The 12,372-nt window shown below is 48.1% G+C and overlaps 1 protein-coding gene across 1 annotated transcript; it reads left to right on the top strand.

Annotated features, from left to right (window-relative positions):
- Positions 1-329: 329 nt before the first annotated feature.
- lrrc73 (leucine rich repeat containing 73) lies at positions 330-10,614 on the top strand (the record flags this gene model as incomplete). The annotated part of the gene is made up of 6 exons (XM_083922406.1): positions 330-601; positions 694-854; positions 3,289-3,411; positions 4,716-4,816; positions 6,107-6,353; positions 10,544-10,614. The coding sequence occupies 6 exons, from the start codon at positions 330-332 to the stop codon at positions 10,612-10,614; spliced, it is 975 nt and encodes a 324-aa protein (XP_083778532.1).
- Between the last annotated feature and the right edge of the window lie 1,758 nt (positions 10,615-12,372).

Below are 12,372 nucleotides of genomic sequence, written 5' to 3'. Positions count from 1 at the left end.
CGTCACAAAACGGCGTTATCTGACGCCCCGGGAACGAGAACGGGCTGGGGCATCACGCTGGACGCTCCGTGTTTGCATCAGTTTGAGATCCAGGCGACCAAACGTCGTCGAAGTTCAAATGTGTTCATTGCAGCAAAGTTTCCAAACCAGCCGCCATGTTGGTCCAGTTTGAAGCCCTCAAACAAAAGCATTCGTCCAATCGATAGCTGCTATCGGCACGCCAATCAAACGCAAGATTCCGGCAAACCGTTGCGTCCAAAACCCCCCCAGTGAACACAACCTATTAGACTGTTCTTCCCTCCAGTGCTCCAGTGCTCCAGTGCTCCAGGATGCTGCCGGCCTCCATCCAGATCACGGGGGAGCTTCTGTCGGCGGCCGAAGTTCAGGACATCTGCGAGAGCCTGAAGGAGGACAGCGTCCGGCTGCTGTCCGTCCGCGGATGCCAGCTCTCCGACCGCGACTTCGCGCGCGTCTGCCGCAGCGTCGCGGAGTCCCGCTCCATTGCTCAGCTCAACCTGAACCTGGGCGTCGTCTCCAGCGGCGGCCGGACGCGACACCTGGCTGACGCCCTGATGACCAACCGCTCCCTGCAGACGCTGTTGTAAGTTCACTGCTTCTGGCCCAACACGTTCAGGTGACCATCCCCGAAAGGTGCGATTGGTTTTGTAAGACTCTGACCCTGCCCCCTTTCAGTCTCCATGGCAACCCGCTGTTGGACGCAGGCCTGGTGACCTTGAACTCGGCCCTGTCGACCCACCCGGCGCTGGTCTGTCTGGATCTGGGAGACAGCATGCTGGGAGACGAGGCACTGGCTCTGATCTGTGGGATGCTGCCGCCGGACGGAGCAAAGTCAGGTAACGAACACCGGAGGACGCCGCGTTGAGATCGGACTCGATCACAGCACCCACGTAGCAACGCCGCTTCTTCATAGCAACCACACAGCAACACAGTAAAAACCACCCAATCACACGATAGCCTAAACATCCTCTTAAAGGTACAGTCACACACGTCGCAGGAATGCAGGCGAATGACGTCATCACGCGACGAGGCGTTACCAGCTGGTAAGACACGGATAACCACGACAATCTAAGACAAACTACAGCCGAGCGGGGTCAACTACAAACGCTGCCTTGCTCTTGATGGAGTCTGCAAATTTGCCGGTCAAAGTTCAGCAAAGTCAGACTCGAATTTGCTACTGAAAGCACGTTTTGTTTGTACGCCCTTCGCTCGTATCCGGCTGTTAAGTCGTGACGTAACACCCTTTCAAAATATGATTTCCGGGTCTGAGCCTCGTATTTCTCCAACGCCGCAGTGCAGCGTTCCCCGTTGTTTGAACAGATCAGAGTTTTTTTAAAAACATAATTGTCAAGACGTCTAACTGACAAGAGGTGATCGTAATTGGTCACACATTCGGCCGTTGTTTTGTCTGTTTTGTTTTGAACAGAGCTTTTGGACCCGGAAATCTTATTTTGAAAGGGTGTTACATGAAACATATAGATGCAAAACGAAGACAAAGAAACATAAAATGACTAAAAAAAGATGCAAAACGACGACAAAATGATCACAAATAGATGCAAAATGCCACAGCAACACCAACTGTGACAACTTGACAACCGCATGGAAACGACCTGGTAACACCCCGGTGACCTTGAACGTGCCTTTAACCCCTCTGAACACACAGAGCAACACATCGTATTTAATGACTTTACGACTTTGTGCTTTAATTCACTCCTCGTGAAAAGTGTCTGCAGCCAGAAGTTCGTTTTATGGTTAAACTTCATCAAAGAAACATCAGATTTGATGAAATGAGAATTAATGTTGGAAATGTATTTTCTCAGTCTGTAACTGAGCAGCAGGTCTGATGAAGCGTCTGCAGTCTGAGGAAGAGGACAGTTGTTCAGTAAAGCTCCGAGGACATTCGATCCCCCGGGTCTTTGTCTTATTTCCGGCTCAAATAACCTGAATTCAGCCGCTCTGACGCGTGTCGTCACCACACACTGGAGGATTTAACCCTGTCGTGGACGGTGCAGGGAGTCACACAGAGAGACGGGACCCGAGTGCAGACACGGGAACAGAATACGATGTTAAACAAGTATTTAATGAGCGAAAGATAAACAAGAGTGAACGGGGGGAGACGGCGTAGGGTCCAGGGAAAGGGGACAAAACGAAAGACGACGAGATGGAAAGAGGGAAAGACACGAACGGGCGGCAGACGAACAGTCGGGGATGCAGACGAGGGAACTGGATCTCGTCTCATCTCATCTCATCTTCCGCCTCTTATCCGGGGTCGGGTCGCGGGGGCAGCAGCTTTAGCAGGGGACCCCAAACTTCCCTTTCCCGGGCCACATTAACCAGCTCTAACTGGGGGATCCTGAGGCGTTCCCAGGCCAGTGTGGAGATCTAATCTCTCCACCTGGTCCTGGGTCTTCCCCGAGCCCTCCTCCCAGCTGGACGTGCCTGGAACACCTCCCTAGGGAGGCGCCCAGGGTTCATCCTTACCAGATGATCCTGAACCACCTCAACTGGCTCCTTTCAACGCAAAGGAGCAGCGGCTCTACTCCGAGTTCCTCACGGATGCTGAACTTCTCCCCCTCTCTCTAAGGGAGAATCCAGCCACCCTCCTGAGGAAACACATTTCGGCCGCTTGTACCCGCGACCTGGTTCTTTGGGTCCTGACCCAGCTTTCATGACCACAGGTGAGGGTAGGAACCAGGACTGAGGGTAGATCCAGAGCTTTGCCTTCCTCAGCTCTCTTTTCGTCACAACGGTGCGGTAGAGCGACTGCAGCTCCGCCCCCGCTGCTCCGATTCTCCGGCCAAACTCACGCTCCATCGTCCCCTCACTCGTTAACAAGATCCAGAGGGATTTGAACTCCTTCACTTGGGGTAAAAGGAACAAAGAAACAATTAGCAGCAAACAAACAAACACGGAGCGAGTAAGCAATCAGAAACAACGGGAGCCAACCATCGAGACACGGTACCACGTAAATGAGGAAACGGTCTGGCTCTTTATGCTGCAGGAGGTGATTAGTGGAATCAGAACCACGCCTCCAAGCTCAGGACACACACACACACAGAGAGGAGACACATGCAGGGAAACACAGACAGGGGGAGACAAACACAAGCACGAAAGGGTGAAGGGAAGGGCTGCCAGGACTGGGAACCTGACCACCCCTCCACTGTCAGATCAATAACCAGGCTCAGGAACACTTGCCGTTGTACGTCGTTGTCGTTGTTCTTGAAACAGACGTCAGGATTTCAAACAAACGTGTGTCTCTGGTGTCTGCAGGTCTGAGGGAGCTGACTCTGAGTGCCAACCCAGGAATCAGCTCCAAGGCCTGGGCTCGACTCGCCATCGCTGTGGCTCACAGCTCGCAGCTCCGAGTGCTCAACCTGGACTACAACCCGCTGGGTAACAGCGCCGCCGCCACGCACTGAACGCACCACTGCACGTCTATTACACACTGAACGCATCACTGCACGTTTATTACACACTGAACGCATCACTGCACGTTTATTACACACTGAACGCATCACTGCACGTTTATTACACACTGAACGCACCACTGCACGTTTGTTACACACACACTGCACATTTTACTACACATTCACTGCACATTTTACTGCACATTCATTGCACATTTTACTACACATTCACTGCACATTTTACTGCACACACACTGCACATTTTACTGCACATTTACTGCACATTTTACTGCACATTCACTGCACATTCACTGCACATTTTACTGCACATTCACTGCACATTCATTGCACATTTTACTGCACATTCACTGCACATTTTACTACACATTCACTGCACATTTTACTACACATTCACTGCACATTTTACTGCACATTCACTGCACATTTTACTACACATTCACTGCACATTTTACTGCACATTCACTGCACATTCACTGCACATTTACTGCACATTCACTGCACATTCACTGCACATTTTACTGCACATTCACTGCACATTTTACTACACATTCACTGCACATTTTACTACACATTCACTGCACATTTTACTGCACATTCACTGCACATTTTACTACCCATTCACTGCACATTTTACTGCACATTCACTGCACATTCACTGCACATTTTACTGCACATTCACTGCACATTTTACTACACATTCACTGCACATTTTACTGCACATTCACTGCACATTCACTGCACATTTTACTACACACACACTACACATTCACTGCACATTTTACTGCACACACACTACACATTCACTGCACATTTTACTGCACACACACTACACATTCACTGCACATTTTACTGCACACACTACACATTCACTGCACATTTTACTACACATTCACTGCACATTTTACTGCACACACACTACACATTCACTGCACATTTTACTGCACACACACTGCACATTCATTGCACATTTTACTACACATTCACTGCACATTTTACTGCACACACACTGCACATTCACTGCACATTTTACTGCACATTCACTGCACATTCACTGCACGTTTTACTGCACATTCACTAAAAACACACACTACAAAAAGAAACCAAAGGGAAGCTGCAGATGTTCAGAGTGAAGCTTTTTATTGGATGATTAATGAAAACGATCCTTCAGATTTTCATCAATGAATGAATGAATTAACACAGTTTTATACTTTCTGGGGTGCAGTTTTATGCGGAGGAGAGTCAGTTCACACAGTTTGGTTTTGTTTCCAGGCGATCAGATCGCGGGGATGCTGGCGGTTGCCGTGGCGTCCAGCAGAACCCTGGAGGTGCTGGATCTGGAAGGAACCGGACTGACCAACCAATCAGCACAGGTCGACCAGTCACACGCTCACACGCTCACTCCTCCACTTCTGCTGACACTCGTCTGCAGTCGTTCAGCTGTTTGTCCAGCAGGGGGAGACGTCGACACACACACGTTCATGCTTCTGTGCAGGAAACTCAACCAACACTCACTTAAACACTTTATTTACAACTTTATCTGCATATTTTCACAAATACAAGACAAACATTAGTGGCATCATACTTAAATAAATAAGAATATATATATATAAGGCATCAGCTGGGATCGGCTCCAGCCACCCCGCGGCCCCGACCCCGGGATAAGCGGTTGAAGATGAATGAATGAATGAATGAATGAATATATAAGGCAGACATTTCTCTTTTGTCTTAAATTATAATGACACAATAAGTAAACTTAATTAAAGAAAGAGAGAGTGTTTAAATACACAATAGAATAAAAAGGCAGGAAACAAAACAATGAATAAAGCATAAATAGATACAAACAGAGAAATTAAACTAAAAAGTGGGCTAAATTATTACATTACCTTAAAGAAAACTTATATATATATACTAATATACTTATATACTAATATATCAGCAGTACAAATACATTTCTTCAGGGTTCGTACTGATGCTTGAAATCCTTGAAAACGCTTGAATTTTATTGTTTTCAAGGTTTGAAAAGTGCTTGAATTTTGGATAAAGTGCTTGAAATTGTCTCTGCATTTCTTTCACAGCAAATAACTTTAGAGTAGAAATATAATTAGATTTTTTATATTTATATATAAAAAGAGAGAGTCAGGTTAGGTGAGGACGTCTTTTGCTTTGAAATGAATTAAATTATTGAACTAAATGTTTAAAAAAAAGATCTAAATTCTTAGTTTACTGAAAAACCAGAATAAATGCGTCAAAGTTTCCTTCAAAATCTTAAAAAAACTCACATTTGTGGTCCACACCTGACCGGACCCGAGCCTTAAAACCAGGATGCTGTAGGAGTGATGTCATCACGTTATCGCTGATCTCTGATTGGTCAGTAGGTGCTTATCCCGGGGTCGGGGTCGTGGGGGGCTGGAGCCAATCCCAGCCGACATCAGGCGTGAGGCGGGGTCCACCCTGGACAGGACACCAGTCTATCACAGGACACATAGAGACGAACAGAGACAGACAACCATTCACACCTACGGGTGATTTAGAGTCATCAATGAACCGAACACCTGCACGTCTTTGGACTGTGGGAGGAAACCGGAGAACCCGGACAACAAGTTGAATTATTGAATTTGATTGACTCTTCACTTACTCTTGGAGGTGGTCTCTGTGTGCAGGTGTTCTTGGACATGGTGGAGAACTACCCCACCAGTCTGCGGGTTCTGGTCCTGGCGGAGAACGACATCAGTCCAGAGCTGCAGCAGCAGATCTGCGACCTGCTGTCTGAAGGAGAGGAGGAGGACGACAGAGAGGCCCCGCCCCTGCAGCAAGGCCCCGCCTCCAGCAGCGCCCTGCTGCCAATCAGAGACAAGTACCAGCCACTCAGAGACAAGTACCAGCCCCCCACCTGGCTCCCGCACAGCAGTAAGGGCTGAACACTCCCCCCCTCTGTCACCCCCCGTACTGGTCCCAAAGACAGCAAGACGGGTTCAGAGCGCACAAAAACCAGATCAGAACCAGTACAGAACTAGAAAACTGGGTTCACTTCCCCAGTTTATCAAACAGGTTCTACTGAAGACACTAAACTGGGTCCACTGTTGTAGTTTGCCATGGTACAGGGTCGTATACTGGTTCTACTGGTACAGGGTCGTATACTGGTTCTACTGGTACAGGGTCATATACTAGTTCTACTGGTACTGGTTCTACTGGTACAGGGTCATATACTGGTTCTACTGGTACAGGGCCATATACTGGTTCTACTGGTACAGGGTCATATACTGGTTCTACTGGTACTGGTTCTACTGGTACAGGGTCATATACTAGTTCTACTGGTACAGGGTCATATACTGGTTCTACTGGTACTGGTTCTACTGGTACAGGGTCATATACTAGTTCTACTGGTACAGGGTCATATACTGGTTCTACTGGTACTGGTTCTACTGGTGCAGGGTCATATACTGGTTCTACTGGTACTGGTTCTACTGGTGCAGGGTCATATACTGGTTCTACTGGTACTAGTTCTACTGGTACAGGGTCATATACTGGTTCTACTGGTACTGGTTCTACTGGTACAGGGTCATATACTGGTTCTACTGGTACAGGGTAATACACTGGTTCTGCTGGTCTAGCATACTGGTTTGGTTCCAGTTTTAGCTGGACTAATGCTGGGCTCACATCAGCCTGGTTCTGTCCCAATCCGGCTGTTCAGTCTGACGTAACACCCTTTCAAAATAAGATTTCCTGGTTTTCATTGATAAAAAAGAGGTAAAATGACAAATACGTTGTTTTTCAAAACTAGAACACGAGGCCTGGACCCTGAAATCCTATTTTTAAAGGGCGTTACGTCACGTTTTAAAAGCCGGGTCCAGTTTTATCCTGGTCTTTCCCCGAGCCCGTTACTAGACTGGTTCTGTCCCAGTTGACCCAGTAGGAGCCTGGTTCTGTGGTATTAGGTGTCCTCAGTGCAGTAGCAGGTTCTGTGTTCTGTGTAATAGAGGTCTACGTGTGAATCTGGTTTTTATCCCAGTGAATAAAGAATATTCTGGATTTTCGTTCCTAATAATAAACACTCAAAGAAACAAACCGTATTTTCCAGAGTATGAGTCGCACCAGCTAAAAAAATCACAATGAAGAAGAAAAAAACATTAATAAGTCGCATTTTGGGGGAAATTTAGGTGCAGTCAGGGCGCACTCCCACTGTGCGTCCGTCCCGTGCCCCGTGCTTTGTCATTGTCCCCCCCTCCAGGCCCGTTTGTACTCACACTACCTGGGCCTCTGCGAATGCTTCTTTGATGACGTCATGGCGATGCGTGGCTTTGTTTCCAGATCTTTCCGTAGACCTCTGAGTTTTTGTGCGTCTTGTCGACTGTTTTTGAATCTTTTCATCGACCAAATCTGCAGTAAACACTCCACCTCCGCATCACACCAACGTGAACCTTTCACCGCCATTGTTTGAAATGTCCGCGCATGGTCCCTCCTTCTTTTTTCTACGTCCCAACAGGCGCACAGGAAATGACCTCAGAACCGCCGCAGGCCTCGTGCTCGTACACGTGCGCACGCTCGTGCTCGTACACGTGCAAACGTGCTTTACTAAAGCCCACCTCTCCCAAACGGGCCGTGGACGGCAAGCGTGCCGCTCCTAGACTCGGTACGTTTGCACTCACACTGGTCAAACGAACGCAGTGAAACGTGTTTGGACACGGTACGGATGGACAGTGTGAGTGCGCCCTTAGAGAATCCTCTGCTTTTCTCCGGCCCCTCACAAGTTTCTCTCTCACTCCAAACTTTCTTTACCGTTTCAGCCGCGTATTTCACTACTTGCAGCTTCTAATCTGCAGGCTATGATTTTCTTTTTGGGGGCATTCATGTTCAGTCTTTCTCAGTTGATGTTTAAATCCTCACTAGTACAAACAGGAGGAGGAGACACCGGCACACACGTCTGGAGCGCCCTCTCACGCCTACGAACATGTGAAATAATGTATTTTAATATAAAAGTCGCAGGACCAGACAAACCATGAGAAAAGAAGTGAGACTTATAGTCCGGAAAATACGGTACCTGTTGAAGATCTGCTCTTCTTCTGTGGTTGCTCTGTACTTCCAAGCAGCTGTCAGGTCCTGGTCCTGGCCCTGGTCCTGGTCCTGGTCCTGGCCCTGGTCCTGGTCCAGAGCAGGATACAGAAGTGAATGAATTCTCCTTACAGCGTGATCACACTGTCCTTTTGGCCTCGGCCAAAACCGGTTTTTCAGCTAAAGTCTAGTACCTTTAAGCAGTGTGAGCGCACCCGCTCCGCGCTCAACTGGGGCCAGCTGGGCCGCCACGGCCCGCTTGAAATAGGTGGGCTTTAGCGGAGCCGTTTGCACATGTACGAGCACGAGCGTGCGCACGTGCACGCGCACGAGCACGAGCCCTACGGCAGTAGCGTTATGTCCGCCTGTTCGGACATGTAAATAGAAGGACGGACCATGCGCGGACATTTAACAACAACAACAATGGTGGTGAAAGGTTCACGTTGTGTTTACTGCAGATTTGGTCGGATGAAAAGATTCAAAAACAGTCGACAAGACGCACAAAAACTTTGAGGTCTGTGGAAAGATTTGTAAACAAAGCCACACACACGCGATCAATGCGTGTGACGTGTTACGGCGTGATGGCGTATGGACAGCAAGAAGCATTGGCCGAGGCCCAGGCAGTGTGAGTACAAACGGGGCTGGGGCGCGGGGGGGAGAGGGAGGGGGGACAAGTACCCTAAAGTCCGGGTCGTGGTCCGGGAGGACAGTGTGATCACGCCCTTAAAGGCCCGGTCACACCAGCATTTAAAACATTTTGCGGGGAAAATTCAATTTACTTTAATCAAAATCATCAAAATAAGACGTCTTCCTCCTGTCTGTTACGAGAGTTTCCTCCATTTTGGATTAAAGTTTAAGAGTTAAAGTGTAATTTAAGCGTAAAATCATCCAATGGTCTTTTTCTGCACTTACACTCATCAAATACGCATCAGGACAGTTTTTTTATGTATCAACTTTTAACGGAGAAATCCAGGAGAGTCGCTAACAGCCGGACGTGGCTAACAGTGATTAGCTCGGGGCAGTACGGTGAAGGCATTCAAAGGTCTTTTTTAACCACTAATGCTGCTGAAAATAACAGCAAACCTCTGCAGCAGCATGAGAAGAGTCCCTACACACAAAACAAAGCAGCAACAACGTAGTTAGTGAAGCCAGAGTTTATTAAAGAGTGTTTTAAAGACTTACCTACTGGCCCCTGTACCAGCTCCTCTCATAGTAAAGTCCATTCAAGTGGATTACCAAAGTCAACCCCAAAGGAAGGAGCCCATTGGTGCTTTGTTGTGTGTAGGGACTCTTCTCATGCTGCTGCAGAGGTTTGCTGTTATTTTCAGCAGCATTAGTGGTTCAAAAAGACCTTTGAATGCCTTCACCATGCTGCCCCGAGCTAATCACTGTTAGCCACGTCCGGCTGTTAGCGATTCTCCCGAAAATAACTGTCTCAATGGCTTATTTGATGAGTGAATTTGGCGGGAAAAGACCCTGGGTTGATTTCACGCAGGGATTTAAGTTTAACTTGACGTTGAAAACTACTTCCTCGAATAACAACAGTCGCGCTGGTGTGACGGCGTCTTTACAAAGGATTGAAAACAGGAAACACTGAAACACTGTCTGGTTTTTACATGTTTAGCCAATGTGTTAGAATATCTGTATATAATCAAACACTTAAACATCAGTTTTTAGATTCATTTCTTTCAAAGGAACAGTTCAACATTTAGTGAAAATCCCGACTTGTACTCTGGTGTCTGCGTGCTACATGAAGCTAGCCAGCAGCTGGTTAGCCTAGCTTAGCATAAAGACTGGGAAAACGGGGACAACAGTTAGCATAAACCTCCCAGCGGGTTTGTTTAACTTCTACTCAAACTGAAGTGTGACGTTGTGGTTTCATAGGGAGTTAAAAGCTGGAAAACCTTTCAAACTATTCTTTTAAACTTTGTTTCTTTGAAGGAAATCAATGTAAAAACTGAGCCGTCGTTTGGAAACTCATCGTCAGGATGTTTGACGGCTGACTCGGCGGTCTGACGCTCTAAACGTGTCGTTCTTTGACCCCACAGACTCCAGCCCCCAGATGGTCTTGCTGACGTCAGGTCTAGGTGAGAGCTTATTGGCTGAGACTGAGATGTGACCCCTCCCTCCCTCCCTCCCTCCCTCACACACACACACACACACACACACACACACACACTCACACACACACACACACACGTACACGCACGCACGCACGCACGCACCTCCTGTTAAACTATCTTCACTTTATCCTGATTTGTTTGGTTTGAATGTTCCCCGTTTGTTTCTCTGCACTGCACTTCTCTGGGTTGTCAGATCACCTGACGGCTGTAGCAGCCAATCACGGCTCTGCATGGTTTGATGTAGCACCTGTACATAGACGCAGAACACCTGCGTAACGTGTGTTTATGTAGATGTGTGTGTATAGAGACCAGAGCGAGTGGCGGCACAAAACCTTAACACACCAAGTGACTTAGGGACGGGTGTGGTGTTTCTGATGAATGTAGTTCTGCTCTGTTGGTTCGTCCTGCTGCTCTGATGTCACAATAATTAAACTGTTTACAGCTTCGTAACCACGACGACTCTGGCTCTTCATTCCTCCGCAAGCTAGCAACGCTAACGATGTTAGCCTAAAACACTACATGTACCACATCTGTTGCTTTAATGAAATGAAAGAGGATAAAAACTTGAATTTTCTTAGCAGTGGCGACACGGTGGAGTGGTGGTCAGCACTGTCTTCTCACAACAAGAGGGTACCTGGGAACCTGGGGTCCTTCTGTGTGGAGTTTGCATGTTCTCCCCGTGTCTGCGTGGGTTTTCTCCGGGTTCTCCGGTTTCCTCCCACAGTCCAAAGACGTGCAGGTGTTGGGTTCATTGATGACTCTAAATCACCCGTAGGTGTGAATGGTTGTCTGTCTCTGTTCGTCTCTATGTGCCCTGTGATAGACTGGCGTCCTGTCCAGGGTGGACCCCGCCTCACGCCCGATGTCAGCTGGGATCGGCTCCAGCCCCCCCGCGACCCCGACAGGGACAAGCGTTTGAAGATGAATGAATATTCTTAGCAGCAGCAGCAGGATATGGTACCCGACGCAAGGTGACCATGGTACTGAACGTCGTCGGGGAAGTGTTTTCCCAGTGGCACTGCTTGGGCGGCGACGGTCACGTGGCACATGAACCCCGTCTGACGTCATATCCAGCATCAAACCTGATTTTCGCTGCACGTGTTTTCTGATAAACAGGAGAAAAAGGGATTTTCAAACACCGGAGACACTTGGAAAGTAAATAACGTCACCTGTGAAAGTAAAATCCTGCTGCAGCTCCAAACTCTATTTCATCCAGGCTGTAAAAAAACCTCTAAATAGTTCAAACTAAGGCGTCTCTGAGGGGAGAATAAGAGCGTAGTCGTGGTAACGGCTGCTTTAAAACACTCCATTTGATTTACTTTCGAGGTAACCTGCGGTTGTAAAGAAACCCTCGGCTCTGAAGTGTGAAATAAAGATGAAGGGTGTGTTTCCTGGAGCGCTGCTGCGGCTCTGAATATAAAGCAGGAAGCAGCTTTGTGATCAGATTCCCGCCCCTGCTGCTGCTGCCGCCGCCGGTAACTCCATCTCCTCCGTCTGCTCCGTCCTGATGAAGCTGCAGGGAGCTGGCTGTGGTTTCAGGGTTATTCCAGGACTCCTGACGTGAGCCGGTGTCGGGCGGATGCGGTTGTGGTTTGGCGGTTTGAGGACTGAGAGCAAAGCGCTGCAGAGAAATGTGAAATACCGCAGCAGGACACTGATCTCACAGAGCCCTGACACTGAAAATGAAAAGTTTAACCTGGTTTTATCTCCTGCACGACATCACATGAGTGAAGGAGTCAGCATCGCACCAAATG

The sequence above is a fragment of the Echiichthys vipera genome, assembly GCF_963691815.1.
Source record: "Echiichthys vipera genome assembly, chromosome: 11".
Classification (NCBI taxonomy): domain Eukaryota; kingdom Metazoa; phylum Chordata; class Actinopteri; order Perciformes; family Trachinidae; genus Echiichthys; species Echiichthys vipera.
Note: the sequence above shows the minus strand (reverse complement) of the source record. Positions and strands in the feature narration are given on the sequence as shown.